This window comes from Acomys russatus, chromosome 15 (genome assembly GCF_903995435.1).
Source record: "Acomys russatus chromosome 15, mAcoRus1.1, whole genome shotgun sequence".
NCBI classification, from domain to species: Eukaryota; Metazoa; Chordata; class Mammalia; order Rodentia; family Muridae; genus Acomys; species Acomys russatus.
In genome coordinates this window covers 58649712-58672364 of record NC_067151.1, presented here as the reverse complement: position 1 = coordinate 58672364, position 22653 = coordinate 58649712, and the positions used below count along the sequence as shown (strand labels likewise).

The 22653-nt window shown below is 42.8% G+C and overlaps 1 protein-coding gene across 3 annotated transcripts in view; it reads left to right on the top strand.

Annotated features, from left to right (window-relative positions):
* Fhip1a (FHF complex subunit HOOK interacting protein 1A) overlaps positions 1-22653 on the top strand; it is a 124576-nt gene that overhangs the window by 56215 nt on the left and 45708 nt on the right. For all 3 annotated transcript variants that reach the window (XM_051157388.1, XM_051157387.1, XM_051157386.1), the window contains 2 exons: positions 6264-6422; positions 8239-8325. In XM_051157388.1, coding sequence (XP_051013345.1) covers positions 6264-6422; positions 8239-8325 — 246 coding nt within the window. The remainder of the gene's footprint in view (positions 1-6263; positions 6423-8238; positions 8326-22653) is intronic.

The following is a 22653-nucleotide window of genomic DNA, read 5'->3' as shown; positions in this document are numbered from 1 at the left end:
CACCTGTGTGCATGAAGGCCAACATATCTAAAATCAGGTTGCATAATGAATAAGTAGCAATGTGCTATCTACCATGTTAGCATTTACATAAAATTTATATAAAGCTTTAGAGTGGTGCCTACCATTTTTTAGATACACACATATAGTTAAAGCAAAAAAAAAAAAAAAAAAAAAAGGTTAAAGTAAGCAAACAAACAAACAAACAAACCCCAAGAACAAGAGTATTACGGATTAACTTCAAGACTGTAGTCAGACTTGAGAGTGAAAAGTGGAAGAGAGTGGTCATGGGAGTGGAGTAGAATTTGTCTGTTTTGTTGGCGCTGCGGACTGACTGAACCCAGATCCTCACCCACGCACTCCACCACTCAGCCCCACATCCCAGCTGATGCTGCATCAGGTTTTGAAAACCACATAGAATACTTTGAAGAGACTACACCAAATTTATAAAATCTGGTAAGTATTGCTGATGGTTTCCAATTCTGTTATTTTATGCTTGTCTGTAGTATTTCATAACTTGAAACTTCAAATGTATTGGGAGAAGAATGTAGTACGATCTTGGTGTTTAAATTTCCTTTAACTGTGTTTAAGCTGATTCCGCTAATTGTTGCTTTTATTAAAATGCATTTTAAAACATTGTACAGTTCATTAAAATCGGAGGGAACACAGCATTGCCAGCTGACCTCATTTGCTAGAGTGGAAGGCAAGTTTCTTGTGTTAGATTGCCCCTCAGGATAGATACCATAATCTCATGTATACTCGGCTTTCCGTTATTACATCTGACAACATAATTAAAATAAAAAAGGCCCCTTTATGTTGCAGACAAAAGCATATCCTATTAACCAACCAGCTAAGGGCCACAGTTGAGAAAAAGCTTTCTCTAATTGGTATGATTGTCGGTGTGTGTGAGCATCAGGCTGTTGGAAGAGTGATGATTCTCTTAGCCTGATGGACCTCTTTTGGAAACCTTAGTCTTCAGAGTTGATAGAAAGCTGGCTGCTTCTGCTCTCTCTTCTCCTCATTCTCAAGGAGGAGAATACGGCAGTCTGGTACCGACAAATGGTTGGGCACTGCATGATCCTGCCTTTCTTTTTGCCTTCTGTTTTTAAAATCCAAATGTTGATGGTTACACTTACACTGTTTTTTTCACATGTTGGCAAAGTCTCGTTTATATAAATCAAGCAAGGCAGATCAGAGCAGCTGACCTTTAGGTACAGAGCCCAGGTAGGAAGTTATTTATCCCATAGCCAATGTTTTTGAGGCTCTTATTTTGGCAAGTTATATCAAACGGTCTCTACCAGGTGTTTTGCTGCTAGCTTCCAACCAAAGCCATCTGCTGAAAATCTTGCTTTCTGCCACCATGGGATGTTTAAAGGTTGGCCTTAATTGCTCAGTGCTGTATACATGGCTTGTCCGTTCTCCACTACCATGTGTAAACCATTGCACCAGTCTTGCACGTCTTATTTTCTTTAATCTTTATAATAGCTCACCTCATTTAAGTTTAGAGAGTTTAATCAGAATCTGGCCCAAAACCACATTTGTCTGATACTAAAACTGCTTGTTGTAGCATTACCACACCAGGCTGTTAAGGAGTTAATTGCTTTTCACTGTTCTTATTTCTGATGGCCCTTAATGGTGAACTGTGCCTCTCTCCCTCCCTCTCTCCCCCTTCTTCCCTCCCTCCCTCCCTCCCCCCTCCCGCTCTTCCTTCCTTCCTTTCTTTTTCCTGGTGCATATGTGCGTGTATGTGTTTCCATGTGTACAGGTACATACATACATGCATACATACATACATACACACACACTTGGGTGCCTGTATGAGTGTGCGTATGTATATGGATGTGTTCCCATGTGTGAAGGTACATACATACATACATACATACATACATACATACATACATACACATATACACACATATTTGGGTGCCTGTATATGTGTGTGCATGTGTGTGTTTCCATATGTGGAGATACACACACATACATACATACACACACACACACACACACACACACACACACACACACATGCACAGACATGCGCACCTAAGGCTGATGTCAGATTTCTTCCCTGATCACTGTACGGTATGCACTGAGACACTCTTTCACTTGAAGCTATGTAGTGCCACTTTGGCTAGTCCAGCTGCCTAGCTTGTCTGGGGACCCACGTCTCCACTTTCTGAGCCCTGGGATCACAGCTGCCACACCCCTTGGCTTTTATGTGGGAGCTGGGATCAGGATTCTAGTCTCCTGCCTGTGCAGCAAGAACTCTACTTGCTGAGCCATCTCCCCAGCCTGTGATGATCTCATTTAAGGATACTTTTGGGAGATGATAAGTGAAAACTACTTGGTTAATATTTAATGTATTGAGAATAAACATAATGTTTTCCAGTTTTGTGGTTTGAATCAATAAAAGGCTAAAGGAGTAGATGGGTATTTTACTTTTAATTAGCTGTTAAATGCAGATACATGTGCCCCTTTTATAATTTAGTATTCAAGTTACACAGTGAAATTTAAAAGTAAATCATTTTTGATGTTCATTCTGGGACCTAAAAACCAAACCAAACCAAACCAAACCAAACCACCAAACAACCAAACAACCAACCAACCACCACTTCCATGTCTCCATTTGCCTCCCCTTGTCCCCGTCTGCTCCCTTGGCGCTGTCTGTATTCTTGAGGGCAGCGGTGCCCTTCTTGTGATCATTAACTTGGAGGCTGGCCTTTCCATCTCTCCTGGCTTGGCCTGTTCCCTCTGTAAGCACCAACGTTGCCTACGCATGGCCCACACCCCATGCTCTGGAACTGTGTGTAATCCGAGCAAATGAATCTGGACTCAGAACCTTGGAAGGGAGTACAGTTGTCAACAGCTGGGAAGCCTCAAAATTCCTGTCTCTAGGGATGTGTAAAGCTTTTTATTTTGCAGAACATTTTTTCTCATATTCTTCTTGCCACTCTGAGGGAAGTACTGGGCTATTTATTACCTAGCCTTATCTGAGAGTGGCAGGATCATGGTGGCACACCCTGCCCTACCAGCTGTTACTTCTGCATGGGGCATGTCTTCTGTCTGAGCATGTTACCTTCTGTTCACATCCTATCCATGCCATTTTAGAATACTCACTTAAAAAGTGAATATTAGGTATGTGTTATTTTTAATTACCGTCACTGATGTATGTAATTTGAAAATTAATGTTGCTGTAATTATATTGATATACTGAATAGTTATTCCCAGCTTTTTAGTCAGACAAATTAAGCTTGTCTTTATGAATTCATCTTCAGAGCCTCAGAGTGGTTAAGGAACCAGGAGAACACAGAATTAAAGGCTTTGTTCTGTGGTTAATTTAGCATGAGTTAGCAAATGTAATTGATTTTTAAAATGTAGCATCAAGATTACACTTCACTTCTAGGAGGACTTTTGGCTCCATATGCTTTTGCCAGGGGTTTCTAATTTATAACAGACAACTCATTTGGGTCACATTCAAAACCAGTATTAAAGTGATTTGTATAGATATGTTGACAGGGAATTAAGTACTTTAAATAGAGGACATCTTCCTTGGGGACCACAGGTGCCCTGATTTTTAAAGAGATAAAGGATCAATCTTACTTATTGTTTTGTTTCTCATACTTAGCACCTGACCTGAAATTAAGCAGTCAGGGTTGGGTTTTTTGTTTGTTTTTTGTTTTTTGTTTTTTTTTAATGAGTGAGTTAATGTATGGATGATGAAGGTTACTAAGAAATATAATGAAGATCTATCTATCCATCTATCCATCTATCTATGTATCTATCATTTATCAATCTATCATCTCTCTATTATCTATCTATCCTCTGTCATCTATCTATCTATCTATCTATCTATCTATCTATCTATCTATCTATCTATCGTCTATCTCTCTTTGTCTCTAGTGTTGGTGTGGTTCATCTGTTTTACTGTCCTTTATTGGACAACTCCGGCTCCTGTGTCTTCCCAGCTCTTCTCAGTTTTTCCTATGGCTTCCTCTGGTTTCTTGATGTTAAGACCTCTCAGCTCTGTACTTTCTTATCACTGAATTCATTCTGTTACTCTTGGTCACATTTGAGACTCAACGCACTTGACTTCATCAATTATTCACATCTCCACTGCGTATTGATGTGACCAAGTCAAATCAGGAGTGATGGGGAAGACAGACAGTAACCTAGCGTATACCAGAGTTAACTGTGGTACCAAGAGGGGGGAGGACAGGAGGAAGGAGAGGTAACAGGAGGTCTGTGGAAAAACTTTCCCCTGGAATTTAGCATTCCTGGCTCCAAGGCCTCTGTCTCTGTGTTCCTCACACCGGGCTCCATAGATTATTTCTCTCTGTCTTACTTTTCAGTCTTCCTTTCCTCATCCTTTTAGGTTTGTATGTTCAGGTGCCACCTCCACATGGATGGCCACTTCTAGCCCAGAGCACTCTCCGGGGAATCAGACCCATACAGCTGTCCATAGGGCTCTACAAGCTTTCTGTGTAGGGCCCTAGAGCCCTGTAGGATGTGGCTCGTACTTACCTCTTTGTTATGTGGTCAGTCCATTCTGCTCTGACAGCACTGGGCTTCTCAGTCCTGGAGGAGACCATCTCTTCTTTCTCCTTTCAGCTCTTGTACAGGCTTCCCTCTGCTTGAAATATTTCCCCTTCCACCACTCATTTTCTGTCTAACTCCTGTTTACTCTACAGTAGCCTAGACAGCACTCTGAGACCAGTTCCCGTTTTTCACCCCCACCCTCACAGCTGAGCGAAGTTATCACCAGCATCTTAAATCTCCTAGTGTGTGTCTTGAATGTTTCTAATGCTACTGTAATTCCTTGTTTGTCTTCTGACGGACTGGGAGATCAAGGAAGTATGTCACTGTTTCTCTTCTGGGCCCAACTCAGAATACTTTCTTGAATGTTTCCATTCATTTGAGTAACTTCAGGATCTATGCTAGAATGGCGTCTTCTGTAGCTGGCTCTTTTCTTTCAATTTATTTGCTTATTTAGTGTAGGCCTGTGAGTGTGTATGTGTGGGCACGCACATGCTGTGGTGTGGTGTAGAGGTCAGGCAATAACTTGAAAGGGTCAGTTTTTCTTCGTCTACTGTGTGGGTCCCAGGAATCAAGTTCAGGTGATCGGGATTAGGGCACCTTACCTCTGAGCCATCTTGCTGGCCCTATAGCTAACTTCTCGTGTTCAATCAATCTATGCCATCCTGTAGATTTGCTAAGTCAGGATGTCCAAGATGGCTGCAGAACTAGCATCCCTTTCCAAGTCGGAAGCCCCTGGCCTTGGGAAATTCACTGCTTTCACCATCTCCTGTCCTGTAGGCACTTGGCATGAACAGTGATCCTTTCCCACACATCTCTTTTAAAGCGTGTATTCATGATGACTAAGCTGGAGACCTGACAGTTTGAAGTTCTTAACCTCACTTGCCAGGGCCAGATATTGTCAGCATGGTTTTAAGAATTGGGTGCAAAAGGGGAAAAGTAGATGCCAGGTTTTGGCTTAAAGCCAGATGTCTTGCTTAGGTCATCCTCATCCGTTTTGCATGTGAGACTCCACTGACACTTTAGTGTAGACTCCCACTAGGCTGTTTAAACTTTTGTTACTGTGTCTCAGTGAACTCTACCCTTCCTCCGCCCCAGTCCTTTCTTCCTGTTACACTGTTTGTGATGGTTGAAAGAAATAATATACACGAAAGTATTTCCTAACATGTAAACTTGCTAGTGTCAATCAGGACCCTTAACATGTGAGGAGCCTTTCTCATAAAACTACTCAGAGCCTTATTTATACAGTCTCCTCTCCTGGACCACCTCCATCCAAGGCTGCCTCCAATACACTGGAGCATTTGCATTGGCATACTTTCCTATTAGCCCACACCACATTGTACTGAACTGTGTTTCTTATGAGTTCGTCCCTTCTCTGAGCTTCTTGGGTATGGACTCGGATTTCATTTGTCTTTGTGTTTTGCCTTCTCACTTGCTGGACTCCCAGTTCCTTATGATGCCTGACATAAAACACGAGTCACGCTCACCAACCCCTTGGCTGCCCGCTCTGGTTTCTGCCCTGTTGTCTGCTGGGATGGCCTTCCTCTCCTAGCCACCTGTTTAGCCCATCCCAGCTAGTTGCTTCCTTCTCCCATTATTAATCCCTTGCTGCTCAGAGATCAGTCTGTGGACCAGTGGTCTTTGGGCCAGTAACATGGGCACCCTTGTGAGCTGTTAGGTGGGAAACAGGAGCTTCAGACAAGACTGTTTTGCTTTTTTATTTCTGAATGCAGGTACTTGCAACGGGACTCAGTGGCCTCTACTCTTCCTTGCCCACAAAACTGGAAGAAAAGGGTGAAGAGTGGCACTGCCTTCTGAAGGATGACTGGCTCCTGCTACCTTCCCTCGTGCAGTTCATGAACTCGCTGGAGTTCTGTAACGCGGTCATCCAGGTACTGCGGCAGCGCAAGCTGTCCATGGGCCAGAGTCCGCCCGAAGCTCAGCCCTCGCTGGGCATTAGCTTGCATAGCACCCTTCATTATTCAGATTTCTTCACATATTAACCATTTGTTAATCTCAAGACGTTCCTATGGAATAATGATGCTTTCCTTGAATCCCATTGGATAGCCTCAAACGAGCGGACAGTGTTTGGTAGGCTTCTGAGAAGTTTCAATTGAGAGCAAATGAAAGGATTTTATTTTCTCTATAAAAAGTGTTACTCTGTTTTGATTATCCACTTACCCATCAAAAATAAGTTCAGTGGCTGGCTCATTAGATAGATATTTTTAGGCTGCTTAAGTACTCCAAATTACAACACTTTTACTTCAAGGTCTTCCTGGGAGCTTACAAAGGAAAACACTTTATTTTGCTTAATGGTGCAAACTACATAAAGAATATTGTTATCCCAATTGAATTTGGAAGAAGTTAACAATCTTCTTAGCTACACAAATTAAATTTGCTTTGAAATTGGCTCGCTTCAGGGGAAAAACAGCCACGGAACTCTTGTGTATCTACCTTTTTGATTAGATATTTTTACCTTTGGATTTCTTGGTACTGTTTTCAATAAAAATCCAATTTTATATATGTTTAAGGGTGTACTAAGTTTTCATCAAAAATTTCTTTTATGTAGCATAAATATTACCTTCATATTGGATTTATTAAGAAATCAGGTTTGCTTTATGGTGATTTTTTTAGGGTGAAAAATATCAGTTATAATCTGTTTATCTACTAAATAAAGAAACAGCTTCTGAAGGAAAGTGAAAGTAAATTGTGTTAGTTCCCATCTCATTTTTATTGCTAAGTCAAAGGAAGTTTTATTTGTATTTAAGATAAGTGGATTACATTTTAAAATTATTTCCCTTTAATATTATAGTCTATCAACATTTTATGCAGAAATGTATGGAAGTGAAAATGATGGAACTACTATTAGCCCCTCTTCAGATGTACAGAGAAGGATTGCCAGTAATTTAAGCAGCTGCCTTACTTCCCTAGAAACTGCTTTTTACTTTATGTTTGATTGACTCTCTCTCTTTCAAGAGAAGTAAAGCTTATGGGCATGGTGCTGAACAGAGAAACTACACACTTATTTGAAATTAAGGGCAAACATCTAAAAACAAAGTGTTTTTAATTAAAACAGTATTTTATTTAAGTGAAAATTATTTTGTTTAAATAAAAAAAAAATAGGTAAAAATATTAGCAAAGGTTTGTCCATGTTGTCTGTGTTTTGAAAACCAAATTTGGGAAGTGCCCCAGCAATGTTTTGTGCTGTTGATCAGCAACCCACTTTTTATGAGACCACTCCACAGATCTTCTCCTCCCTAATGTAAATATCAGAAAACACATCTTCAAAGTTCTCTGTTAGCAAAATAAATGCATTTAATTATCCTTTCTGTAGTGGCACTCCTTAAAAAGGTAGTCCCAGGTATATTTGGAGCCTAGAGGGAGTTAAGGGGAAAAATTATACTTCAAAATGTATTCATTTTAACTTATAAATATTTATGCATATTCAGTCTATTCATTGTCTGTCTTTTTCAAGTCAACTTTAAAATTAACTCTTTTTTTTCCCCCTATATTTGGAAGTATAACTTTAGCTACTTATGCTGTAAAAGATATTTGAAAAAAGTCACATCATTGTATGGTCTAAGCTATTATTTAGCAACTGAAACATGGCCCAAATTTAGGGTTCCTCTTTGAATGTAAGACGTGCACAGAACTGTCTGGCTTTAAGGCACCCCAGAGGGTGAACCCTGTCATCTGCTTCTGTCTCAGGTGGCTCATCCCTTGATCCGCACTCAGCTCGTCAGCTACATTTACAATGGATTTTTGGTACCAGTATTGGCTCCTGCCCTCCATAAGGTCAGTGGTTGTCTAAGGCCGTCTTCTATCTGCTCATAGTATGAGGGAAACCGAGGGAGGTAAGCACAGTGTAAGTGGATGCAACCTCACTTTTCTTCTCGTTCCACGCAAAGCTCTTAGCAGTCTTAAAACAGCCATGGTGGAAGTTGTATGGGTCCATTCAGTGTCGTGGGATGTCAAGCAGGACGAACTATAGGAGAGGTGACGCACGGTCTCCCACTCTGAGGTTGATGTCAGGTCATGGGTGGGTTGCCGTGAACGTTCAGCTAAGCTGTCCTATGAGGCGTGTCTTTCACAAAGAGTGTGTGGGCTGCTGTGGGCGAGGGGAGGGTAGAGGGAGCACGGGTGCCACAGCTTTACCGTCTCCTTAATAGAACACGATTTTCTATTATAACAATTTTGTGATGGCAGAAATTAAAGTGAAGCCTTGTTAAGGTTCCATCGAAGGTTGACTGTTTCATTAGCGCCACTCTGAATTCCTTATGATTCTCATTTTATATTTAATAAATCAACTGGTATCTTTTCCATTGTGAGTTATTATGAGACACCCATGGAACTAGAATTCTAATTTTAGGGAGGTTTTTTTGTTTTCCTCCCCTGATTGGGAGAAATACAGGAATTAATTCACAATGTGGCTTAGATGAAGTGGCCTTCTTTCTATACATTTAAATTACATTTTATTTGTTCTTATTTTATGAACAGAAACTCTGGACTCTAGCAGTGCTGTGGGCTTATAGTATGTGCTGGTGAGGTGTCTGGCGCAGAGCAGCCAGTCCCAGTGGAGCTGTTTCTCTTTTGCTGTTCAGTACCCTTCGAGCTTAGTGGACACATTTTGTGAAACAAGCTGTAGTTGGTCTGATATGGATTTCCTCAAGTTACTTTAGTGTTTTATAGACACAAAGAGGCCAAGTCTGTGGAATTAGGGGTGTCTTGGGAAATGCAGGGCATACCATCGGAGTGCACACGCCTTCTGTGTCGCTGTGCTGTCCTTCTGTTAGCCAGCATTCTGCGGTTCAGGGATGGGCGGGTGTCTGGCTTTGGCGATCTCTAAGTCTGCGTGGGGAAGGACTTCGCTTTTTAGCGGGATGCAGTAGTACTACTGAAAGTCTGTAGTAATTGCAAATGCCCTCGCGTAGGCTTCCTTCTTCCTTTACTCCTAAGCTTTCCCTCACTGACTTACTGACACTAAATAATGTTATTTATCACTATTATAGTTTTCACAGTACTATAATTAATATACTTTAGTGTTATGAATGTTGATGGAAATTGTTTTTGCATATCAATGGGGTATCAAGTGGTGTTTTGACCCACATATCTATATCAACATAACACTGAAATCAAGTTAAACGTATTTATCTTCCCAAACATTTGTCATTTCTTTATGATGCAAGCAGTAAACATCCTACTGTGGACTGGCACAGCAGAGCATCTTGCTGTGATCTCACTACAGCTTAGCACAGTGAGTTCTGTACAGGGATGAGGTCCAACTCACAGAGCTGTCAATGGACCATTCTGGCTCAGTACTTCACAGCACTGAGGAATGAAGGAGGAATTCAGGCATGAGCCAGGCATGTTCAACATCCGAATCCACAGAGCTAAGCAAGTTCAGGGGTGGGGGAGGGCTCCTGTGCGTTTTCTCTTCTGGGGTATGTCCACTGTGAAGTGTGCACATGTCCTTAGACTTAAAAAGTTTGGAAAACCAAATCAATCAACCCACAGAAAAGGAGACAAATGGCACACAATGGAATATTTACGAACGCACAGGTACAACGCTGGCATGAGAAATACAAGCAACCCAGGAAGCCCTGAACAAGAGAATATTTTTGTTTGATTGTTTGTTTGTTTTTAATCAACTCATTTGGCATAGCACATAAGCTCTGCTGAATGCACTTGGTGTCTGGTCCTACCTACAGCATCTCAAAGTTGTTGGTTTTAACCTAGTCATGTTAATATTTGTATGCTCTGTGGAGAAAATATCAATATATCTGACTTAGGTTGCTCAACCAGACCTTCTGAGGATTTTATATAAAACATAGCAAGTAAACACATCATTCTTCTAAAAGTTTTAAATTCCCAAATACATAACAGCCTCCAGAGCTTGGAATAAGAGATGGCAGACCTACTTCGGACATTTTGGAAAAGGGTTAATTTTCACAAGTGGTTGGAATCATGCTTTTGCTAAAGTCATATTAAAGAAAATGATATTGGTGGGTGAAATGAACAATTAAATTCAGCTGCAGACACATTTGTAGGCATTCCAGACTGGTTTGTTCCTTTCTTCAGATTAAAGGGTACCTTACACACAGGGAAAGCTATTACTCTTGTGACTATTTGGTTAATTTGTCCGAGCTAGTATTTCAAAGCTGAATGCTCATTGGTTGGTTGCACTAGCCTGCATTCTCAGAAACACAGAAGCCAAGGAAAGATTCAACAAGCAGGGATTTTATTTCAAGGAGCAAGACAGGAGATCAGATTGACAAAACTGGCACCACTGGAGCTTACATCACCTGTCACGGTGTCAGAGGGAGAGACGTGTAGCTTTTATCTGAAAGTGACACATGTCTTTCTATTCCCACTTCACCCTCTGAAGGTAAGCAGGGCCTCAGGCCACATCCTCCCTCAGAGAGAAGCATGGCTCTCCTGCTTTATCAGAAGGAATGTCTAGGGTGTGAATATTTGCCCTAATGGCTGTCATTCATTTTGTGTCAGGGTCCCAGCAGGAATGGTAGGCCTCAGATTACGCTGTGAAGGAAGCTGAAGAAGTAGGTAGTTTTGAGAGGGTGATGCTTCTGTGCCTTAGTGCTGCCTTAGAAACCATCCTCAGAGCTGGTGGCTTACAGCAGCCATTGGTTGTCAGTGTCAGTCACCACCTGTGTGGTGTCTCAGATGATGGCTCTAAGGCCAAAGGGCATTTGTGTCTACTGTAATCAGGGCAGAGGGAGTGCATGTATGGGGCCCAGGGAAGGCCTGACAGTAACAAGACAATGAATTGTGGGCTGGAATTCTGAGAGGTGTGGAGGAGAACAGGAAAAAAACCCAGAAATCTAGGTGTGGTAGCACTAGCCTGTCATCCCAGTATTGAGGAAGCTGAGGCAGGAGGATTGCACATGAGTTCAAGGCTAGCCTACATTATATAGTGAGTTTCAGCTCAGCATAGGTTTTATGTTAGTCTGTGTCTCACTCCCTCCCCACTCAGAAAAAGAGAATCGCTTTACCACCGCTCTGCAATGCTTCCCACTCCCTGGACTGAGTCACCCCAGACTTGAACTCTCCTTGCTGTCTTTGCATCCGTCTGCTACATTGGCTGACTTGCTCCTCTTGAATGCTGGCACATACTGAATGAATTGGCCCTCTGCTGATGGGCTCCTGGGATTACCGAGCAGCTCTGCACAGATGGGCAGACGGCTAGTGGGTCTGAGAGTTCAGCCACTGGTTTGATTCAGTTCCCATAAATGGACTATAAAAGTCCAACGTTTTAGCACACCTTTCTTTGTTCCTGGGCCATCTTTTTGTGGTTAATAGAGGTTTTCCCAGCTTCTCTGAACTTTTCTATTATATTCTCTCTCTCTCTCTCTCTCTCTCTCTCTCTCTCTCTCTCTCTCTCTCTCTCTCTCTCTCTCTCCATAATCTACTTTTTATTTCTTCTCCCAAAAATATCACCTTAAGTGTCCATCTCTACACATCTTGACCAGGGTTAGTTTTTACTGCTGCAATGTCTTTTGCCATTTTCTCACACACTGATGGATTCAGGTTTATAAACACCTTAAAGTATGTCACCCTTCTCCTGTCACCCTAGGTAGCTCTGTTTCTCTTAGTGTCAGACTCCCTGGTGTGCTGAGCCCTCCCAAGCCTGCCTGCACTCAAGCTGGCCTTGGCTGGCTCTCTTCCTTTGTCTTCTAGGGCCATGCCAGCTCAACTCCCACACTTCCTACTCTCTGTAACTTTAGAGGGTCTAGGCTTCTTGTTATCTAGAGATTTTGAACTCCCAGGATCTGTCTTGAATTGTCATTGCTGAACACACATCTCTCTCTAATGTCGGGAACATATTGTTTTGGACCCTGCCAGTCCTCTGTCCTGAAAATGCTTAGATCTCTGGTTCCCAAGCTATGTGCCCAGGAGCCCCAGGGTTCTGAATTTATGAGGGAAATACAGTGACACCTGTTGGATGCTAGGGGAAACACTAGTCAAATGATTTGCAGTTTCAGCACTAAGCCATGTGCATTCCTTTCATGTGATAGGATGAAAACTTGGTGGGTGCTATACTTCAGAGGAAGTGGCTCATAACACCCAGGGTGGAACAGGAAAGGAGTTTGTTTGCAAGTTCCAAGAGCTTGCCCAGATCCAGGGTGTCTACCAGGTTGTTAGACACTGACTAACTGTTATGGCGTTTCAACTTAAATATTTAATGATTAGCATGACTGGGTGGGTGTTCTTTTTGGCTTGGGTGTGCCATAAAAAATTGTGATGTACATGGATCTTTGGGGCTAAGATATTGCAACCTCTGCTCTAGGTTTTTGTTTGCTTGCTTGCTTAAATTCATTTGCCTCTAGAGCAAGGCTTAACAAACTGGAATTCAAAGACCTACTTTAGCTTATGGCCTTTTTTATATATCTCCAAATTTGCAATGGTGTTTATATGTATTAATAGAGTAGTGGATAAGCAAAATATGGTAAATGCAAGCAAATATTATTCAGCCATTTAGAAAAAAAGGAAACTCTCACATACTACAGCACAATGAACATTGAAGGACACACACACACACACACACACACACACACACACACATATGTGTGTGTTGTACTACAATTTTAAAAGATGGAGTAGTGTTTTACATTTTTCCAAGTTTTTTTTTTTTTTTTTAATGCTAAAATATATAGGTCAGACTGTGACCCCGCTCTAAACCCTAAAATACGTCTGGAGCTAGGCCTATAACGTAGTGGTGCATGACTTGCTTGGGTTGTATGAGGCCCTGGGTTCTACCCCTAGCAATAGTAGCGGCAGCAGCAGCAGCAGCAGCAGCAGCAGCATAAAAGAACTTAGCTATCTGGATCTTTATAGAAAAAGTTTGCACACCCCTGTGTAGGGGCAGCATGGTGTCCTGTATATTTTAGGTGAGTAGCAAATGTTTGGATATGACGGTAGTGGAAGAAAGTCCTCAAGCAGTAGTAGGAAGAGGCATTGAGAAAAGGTTACTAGTGAGTTTTCTCTGAATGCAGCCATCAGGACCAGGAGCAGAGGACCCAAGTGAGGCTGCCTGACTGGCTGTCACCAGCCTAGACTCTCCGCTGGTCTAGGTGTTATTGGCGGTCCTGTGATAGCAGGAGAGCAGGAGCTAGGCAGTATGCCATAGGAGACAACGCTGACTTTGGAACTTGGCCTGGTCTCTAGCAGGATCAGGAGCAGGGTTGGTAGGGAGTCCGGGTGGGGAAGGATTGTCTAAGCAACACCCTGGAGCACTTGCAGGGTTTCCAGAAGTGACTTTGGGTACTCCTTGTTTTGGAGGCTGCTGTGGGTCCATCCCTCACAGGCCTTAGGAAATAAGGGAAGAAACTTGGGACTGTCTCTGTTTGAGGGAGCTGAAGACCTTGAGGGCTGTGTGCTAAGGGCAGCCAGTGGTGGCAAGAGAATCAGTCACACACGTCCTTTCTGCATGCAGCGCACAGGCATTAGCCATGGAAACTCTGACCTCAAAGCCCGTGCCTCTGGTTTTGCCGAAGAACAGCCAGCTATATTTCCTTTCCTGTAAGTGTGCTTGGAAAACAGAAGCAAGAAACCCACCAGAAACAAACAAACAACTCAAAAGACAATTTCCCGCCATCATCCGTGTGCTAAAACTGTGCTTCTACATGGGTAGGCTAATTTCAGGCATTCCCGAAAGGGCGTGTGTGTTGGCCTCCTGTAAGCCACCGAGGAGCTCATTTGTTTTACAGTCTTGCCTTCCAAACACATACATACATATTCATGATCTACAACCTGCAAGCTCAATAATTCATGGTTTATTGACTTAAGTTGATGGATGGAAGTTTTTGGGTGATTGAAAAGGAAAGATGGAAATTCCAAGGGGCCTGGCACGGCCACGCGGGAGTTGCCCACTTACCAATAATGTTCTTCGTAGGTGGGGTGGGGCAAGGACTTTAGTACAGCCCAGTTTGGTTCTCCAGGCTCAGCATACTCGGGACCTTAATGGCCAGTGCAAGTCATGACTGGAAACTTTTTTAAACAATGTAATAGCATCTTCAGATTATCATCATTATGAAATATTAACGGGCCTCAGCTGGGTGCCGAGCTTACTAGAGGAGCAGTTTGCCTCACCCCATCCAGTTCTGCCTCCCTCTTATCTTGTTTCCTGGTCTGGGTGACAGGAGGGGAAGGCTAAGGGTGGGGGGAGGGCAAACAGGTCCCCTTGCTTGCTCTTCTGGAACACTTGTTTCTGTAGTTTTTGGTTGTGTGGCATGTTTGGGTCCTTTGTCCTTCTGTTGCCGTCTCTGCTGCTTCCTGGCGGAAAGCACTCTGATACTTTGTGTCTGGTTTCCAATAATGCAGTGGAATTTCACTGGGGAAAAAAATGCCTTCAGTACAGAATTGTAAGAAAGGATTCCAAGCATGGAATTAGATGCAGCTATGCTCATCATCAGTGCGTCCAAAGCATGGGATTTGTGTAGGGTGTTGCCTGTGGAACCTGGGGTTTTTCTTTTTCTTTTAAACTTAGTGGTTCTCTGCTGTGCCTTTTTTTTTTTTTTTTTTTTTTTTTTTTTTTTTTTTTTTTTGGCTTCCCTTGAGTTATTTTGTCACCAAATGAGACTCTGGCTCTGCAGTGAACCATAATGAAAGTTTTAGAATGGTGGTGTTGCTGCTTTTTACGTTTTGTAGTTTTACCTACATATTTCAGTGATTTGCTTTATAAAGTCCGTTGTCTGTATTGGTGACCGCGGCTTTTAATTTCTAAAGGTTCCTGAATATTGTCTTATTTTTGCTAGGTACTCTTTTCTTTTTCTGTAATAATGTTGCGGTCTAATTATTTTTGTTAACTTCCTCCCCCACCCCACCCTTTTGACTCAGTGAAGATTCTGTCCCTAGAGCAAACTTGCTGTTCACATTGGCCACTAGTGTAGTGCGAGGCAAGGCAGCCTACAGGCAGCCTGAGAAAACAACCACATTCCTTGAAGAAGTTACTGCTAGGGCCAGCTCGGGCTAGCTCCAGGACAGGCAGGTGTCTCCTGCATCATTTTCTAGAAACTGGGGAAACTGTAAGCTGTGGGTGCCTGAGCGTGGCAGGACAGCTTGTAGCATCTGTTGCGATGGCCCAGGCAGGTTGTTATCATGTCTGTGTGCAGCACTGGGGCTGTGACCACAGGTAAGGAGGCTGGCTCAGCTGCTGTCTTGGCTTCTTTTCCTGTTGCTGGTGATAAAAATCCTCTGACATAAACATCTTGAAGGAGGAAGGTCTCATTTTGCCTTACACTTCCAGGGTGTCACACATCACCACAGGGAAGTCACAGTGGCAGGGGGTCAAGGAAAACAAGGAACATCATATACACAGTCAAAGTGCAGAGAGAGGAGTGTGTTAGTGTTCCAGTCACGTGCTCCCTTTTATACAGTCCAGAATCCCTTGCCCAAGGAATGGTCCCTCCTCCAAACTCATGTGGCTCTTCCCTCCTTAATTAACATATTCAAGATAATCCCTCACAGGCATGCATAGAGGCCTATCTTCGTAGGGATTCTAGATTCTGCCAAGCTGACAAATAAACAGTTGACCAATAACAGTTGCAGTGTGAGGGGAGGGGTCCAAGTGGTTGCTCTATCTTAAACAATCCCGTGAAAGTGGAGGGCCAGTTGTAAAGATTACCAACATGGGCAGTGAGTGCAGGTGAACGAGATGAGGAGAGGGCCCTGAGAAACTTACATTCAGCAAGGCGGCTGTGGACAGACTAACCAATGGCTCTGTCCAGCTAGCTGAATAGACCCAGAAGAGTTTACTGGCAAATATAAGAGGCTCTGTCTTGGAAATACCTGATTTATTAATTGAAAACTATGACTATGTATTGCCTAATACATTCATTCAGGAGTTGGCAGAAGCGATGTAGATTCATGTAAAATATACCTCGGAGTGGGCTTAGGGATTAGTCAGTTCTTGGTTTGCAGGCTGGTCCCCGGCTACTTTAATCAGCTCTGACTGTGGGAGCATCCTTACCCATGTGTGTACACAAAATGATACACACCTCCTCGGGATTCTGTGAGGACTAAATACATATTATATTTGAAGTAATTATTACTGTCACTGATACTTAGCCCTAAATACATACCACCTGTTGTTATTCATGAAGGTAACCAACCGACTTTCTAAAAGGAGACGTTGTCACATGATGTGGTGTCACCACCCAGTAACTCTTGCCCCATTTTAGCCGGTAGGACAGTTTGAGCTGACACAATATACTTCATAGTTCTTACTATACTCCTGGTTCATGAAAAGCTTTAGGTTTTCTCTTCCCCTGTTTTTTGTGGGATATGGTATCAATTCTGCTGTCCTATATTTACTCTATTTATTCCGATTCTCAAAAACAGTTATATTGGGTATAAAGACTCTTAATCTGTGGGGGTTCTGATTTGGCAGGACGGTAGAATTCTGAGAGATTGGACCCCCAGCCACCACCTAAGCTTCCAAGGACCACACTTGGATGAACACTGACCCGTGCCCTGACAGCACTTTATAATTTGTGTCATTTCATTGAACTAAGAATCAGAAGACAATATGGTGGTTGATGTTAACGCTCAACTTGATAGACTCCAGAGTCACCTAGCTGTGCCTTTGGGCGTATCTGTGGGCCATAGGCTTGACTTTGTTCATTGAGGTGGGGAGGACTGCTCACTGCAGTCAGCGCTGTTCCCTGGCTGAGATCCTGGACTGTGGGGGACGAGAGTGGACATCAGGCATTCGTTGCTCTCTGCCTTCTGATTGTGGGGTGACGTCACCAGCTGCTTCAAGCTCCTGTTACCTTGACTTCCTCTTTGTGAGCCAGGACAAGTCCCTCCTCCTTCAAGATACTGCTTTTTGTCAGTATCTTACCACGGTGATAAGGAAGTGGCTGAGACACCCAGGCTTTAGTTTTATGTGTAATCTCCAGGGGTTTTAACTCAGTTATGGACTGACCTCACCCTGCATATATCACTCCCCAATAAGATGACAGTGATTTGTGAAATGAATTGTTAGAATGGGTAAGGTCCTCTTGTCTCCCTATGACAGGTCAAAGTATTCTGCTTCATTTAAGGCCACAGTAGTTGTACTAGCAGTTGTAGTTGTAGTTAAAGATGTGTGGTAAAAGGAGATGGTTGGCTCCAGAAAGGTGTTTCTTCTCTAATGTGTGCGAGGACTGATGGGGTCCCTCCCTTTGTTGAGGATGGTGGCAAGTTTCCACTCCTTGCTGTATGAAGTCAACTCTGCTCTACTGTGTGGTGCTGTTTAGGTATGTGTGCAGTGTTGTCAGTACCATGGACACTTCTCTCAAAAGTAAATAGTATCAGCCAACGATGATGGTGGTGGCTACTCACTGATGTTACGGATATCGCAGAATATGGTAAGGTTTCAACCATTCCCACCAGATGGCTGTGGTGCTGTGAGAATAGAGAAATGTGTGCTTCTTTTAATGTGACTTCATAATAAAGGGGGCCAGAAGAGTTCAGTTGTCACTATCACTGTTTTGTTTTTTACTTCTGATATTTCATGTGATTGTGTGGAAAGATGACACACACACAGATGTCCAGACCCACGTAAAGCACACACTTCCCTTCAGCAATACATACAAAAACTTAACAGTCCATTCTGTGTCCTCCATTACCACTTGTGGGCCAACTGTGAAACATAAATGATTAATGTTTATTGGGAAAAGCCTTTAGGAATATGGAAATGATGATAATAGAAGCCGTTGGAGTATTTGCTTCCTTCTTTTAAAAAAAGAAAATATTGTAATTAATATCTAAGGTCTTGTTGCTGAGTTTCTAGACTAATTAAGTACCATATTGTTGAGTATCTGTTAGTCAAGGCAGCTCCATCGAAGGCCACTGGCACATCCTCAGCTGAGAGTAGATATATTATTCAGGTACTGGAAGCCTAAAGCTTTCCACTCATATTTTATTTTTACAGAATAATAGTGAACTGATTCAATTATAGCCATCTGTGATCATAGAGTCAATGGTCTCAGTGTGGACCAACTTCACGATATCTTGGAGGCATCCCAATTCCTATAATGCTTGGTCTAATAACAAGCTTAGCAAAAATAAATAAAACTGGCAAAAATAAATAGAATTAAAATAGAGAGTGAAGAGGCAGAACATTAATTTATATGGATGACTGGAACTCAAATGAGATAACTCTTAATTGTGCAAACCCAAAAGAAAGTCAGATATAAGATAGATATTCCTTTAAAAAAAACATGAGGGAAGACACAAATTTTCTAGGGAGAAGGAAAATGATCATGTACAGTATTACTAAAGAAGCACTGACAGCTGAAAAAAATCATACTTGGAACATGTCCTCTGCATGCAGAAACAAATATTTGCTTAAGGTGAACTTTACTGCACTGGGTTTGAAGTGCCTGTAAAATAGTAAGGGTAACTGGCAGCATGCTGTTGCCATGGTTGTTTGTCAAGATATTAACTATCTGAATAAGCCCTGTGATATTTACCTTTGTGTCAAATGCTTTAATATAACCATAAATTGATCATCTCTAATCCCCAAGCTCCAAATGCTTTGAAACCTCGGGCTGCAGTTTGGCTGTGTGACACTCGATGCGTGGTAGGCTTACCTCTCCAGCTTCCTTCTGAGTGTGAGAATCTAGGAGTTTAGAACTCTCGCGTCCCAGTGCTTAGTGCCTAGGTATTCTGGGAGATTTTTGTTCTTTTTGACTTTAGTAAATGGATTAATAAGGTCTCAGTGTTTAAGCTTTTCTCAGAGAGCACAGACCTGTGCTTCCAGCTACTTGAGAAATTGTTAAGGTAGGAGGATTGCAAGCTTAAGGCTATCCTGGGCCACAGAGTGAGTTCAAAGCCAGCCTGGACAGCATAGTGAAGCCCCGTCACAAAGCAATAAGTAAACACTGGGCTGGGGATATGACTCAGTGGCAGAGCTTGCCGAGTGTGTGTGATGCCCTGGGTTCCATCCTCAGTCCTACAAAGGAAACAGCATGTGTGGACTTCATGAAGCGTTCTTTGTGTTTAAAGTTCTTGTTGAATCTGAATAGAGTAAATTAGAAATAGAGATGTAACATGTTACGAACACTTACAGAATTTTAGTAGTGGGCATAACTCCAGAGACTGTGTGTAACTCCATCAAAGGCACCGAAGACCAAAGAGGGGAGGGGCCTTGACCATGTTTATTTACGCCCATGTTACTGATTAATCTTGAGCCAAACTCAACTCTTTAGCGCTGTCCTTATATATTAGCTTTTTTTTTTCCCCTTAAAGTAAATCTTAGGTTCATGGGCCCTTCCATGACATAAGTTTAATTTCTGAGTCCCCAAAGCAGAATTTAGAGAAAGTCCTCCTTCCTGTTCTCAAACACAAAATAGATTTTCCAGGCTCTAGTACAATGCAGGGAGTTGCTTGGATGTGCCAATATTACTTTTTAAAGTCCTTTTCTCTAAAAGGAGAGTTTGCGCCACCTAGTGGATTGGAGAAGAGGCTTTTGGGGTGAAGGTTTTGGTGGGGCCCTCCCCTAAAGAGAAGAAAGGAACTCTGTTTTAGCTCAGGAATCTCCACTCTCTCCCATGGAAACCTTTGTGTCTTCGAAGTGGTGTGTTCATAGCCCAGCATACATGTCGGGTCACTTTGTACCCCCACTGGGCTAAAAATAAAGCACATGGTGCTTTGTGGTAGAGGAAAGAGGTGACACAGTAGGGACTACCCCAGCCCTATTTGTCCTCCCACTCTCTCTTGTCTGGATTTTTTTCACTCGTTAATTTAAGAATTCTATAATGGGCTTTCTCAGCATTGTTGGGAATCAATTAAGTCTGTTCTTCCCAGGAATTCCCCGATGGCTCTTTTGGACAATTATTCAGGATTGTACAGTATTCCAGGTTTTGGATGCTTCCAAATTGCTCCTTTGTTGTCCTTCAGGAGAGATGCTCAGTCTTCCCGAAGCTCTGGGGAAAATTGGTTTTGAGTGGCAAGTGGTAGAAGGTAGCATCCATCTGCAGGACAACTTGAAGACTGAATGGCCAGGACAGGGCCGTGTTTCTCCATACTGATTTCCCTATGATTGGGGGTGCCTTTTGTCCTCTTGCACTGAATATTTTCCTTGAGAAGGATACTTGGTCCTCTTTATAGGTAAGAGTACAGCTCTGCAAAAATCAGATTTCTAAACCTTTTTTTTTTTTTTTTTTTTTGCCTACCAGCAGAAGTGCCTTCATGGTATGGCAGTGTCTGGGAAGTTTAGAGGCCTGAAGGTCAGAAGGACCATGTGGCCTTATAGTGGTACAGGTGACAATCAGAACCAAGAAGAGAGTAGCCTAGCAGGAAGGCTACCCCAGCAGGAGGGTTAGCCTCACAGACAGGCTGACGTAGCTGGGTCAGGATGGTTCATAAGCAAGGGTGTCTTTGGGAGAGTCAAAGGTGGAAGTGACAGTGAGAACCACCACCAAGTTCTTACCCAAGTGTTTAGGGTAAATGCCTGGGCTCTGGTAGCCCCAACAAGTGAAGTTCCATCACCTGTCACCAGCACGCTCATTAAAGAGAGTACTTTTGAAAAGCAGAGAAAGGTTGTTTATTAGGTATGGCCACATTGGGGGGAACAACAAATAAAGGTCCGGTAACACCCAGTTAGGATGTGGGCATGAGGTTTAGACTTACACAGAGGGCGAGAGCTTGGCAGAATGGAATAGTATTGGTCAAGTCCTATCTTTGGTCTCCACTTCCTGTCTGTTCTGTGCCAATATCCTACAATACTTTGCTAAGAATGGAGCTTTGCCTTCGTAGTTAACTGGCCTCCTCTGAGTTGGCCTTGGAAGCTTTGTTTTTCCTGGAATTGAAGGTAATGCAACAGGAAAAGTTAAGGACAATTACTTACCTCTGTGATGTCTGCCAAAAGACAGACACAAACTGAAGGCAGAGATGCCCGGTGCTCATCCTGTCTTCAGTTATCCTGTGGGCTGAAGTGAGGAGCCCATGTTTGTTAGCAGAATCCGCTTCTAAGTGCCAGTTTCAGTATGATGGCCTTAAAAATGGGCTGTGAATCACTGGAGTCCAAGTTTGCTGGCCTCTAAGACTTTTAAATTATGTGCACATTGGAGATCCCTCTCCGAGGGCTGGGGCAGGGCAGGACTGCGCCAATGTTTGCATGCTACTGTTGGGATTGCGGATAGAGGGCTCCACGTTTACTTCTAGGAGAGGAGCTTCTGGGGTAGGCTCTGAGTCTGACCTGGGTCTGAGGGATGAGTATGAGGGTCAAAGATGTCTCCCTGGGAGTGTGTTGTTGGCATTGTCCTTGACTGAGAGAGCTCATTTGATACTGTTGGTCCTGTCCCAGTGACTGTAGGGATGTGGGTGTCTCACAAAAAGCTTTGGTTCCTTCTGTTGGTTTAACACCAAGGTTCAGCTTTACCAAGAATTCCAAAGGTAGTGTGCCCAGCCAGTTTTTGGAAGAAGCTTCTGGAGTAGAGGCCTGATATGACACTTGGAGCTGTTTTCTTTGGCCTGGGGGAAAAAAAAAAGGTTGATTTGCAACTTTATCACAGAAGATCTTGTCCATCTACCTGGTCCAAGCAGTCGATACAAAGGTTCAGGTCTAAGGATTTTTGTTCTGTTTTCAGAAGAGACGTTAGAATGTTGTCCTGACTTCTTCTCAAATAATATAAAGAATATGAAGCATTGAATCTGGTCTCTTCAGCTTCTTGTGTATTGTGGGGGGAGCAAATTTATTTTGAGTCTCAGTTTTCCTACTAATTACCTTTAAGGACCGAGGACCAATACTGAAGTACCTAACACGTTATCGACAAAGAGCTGGGACTCTGTGAACAGTAGTCATTTGGGGAGCTATCAAATCATGTATAATTAATGAAGATGATAATTAACAACAGCATTCCTTTCTTCTTTTGGAAATAGCAGCTCCGTGGCCTGTGTGTAGTTGTTGTCTCGTAGGGATGACAAAATGGTCTTGGTAGAGCCTCCCCCCAAGGAGGGCGTCCTCAGAATGTCCCTCCCCACAGAGTCAGCACATAACTGCCCACCATGTCATCACCCAGCAAGTCCCTAACATGCAATTACCTGAATTAGTCACTTTTATTGAGGAGGCAGAATGTTTGAGTAAACAAAGTGGGGAAGGGTGCATCTTGCTTCAGG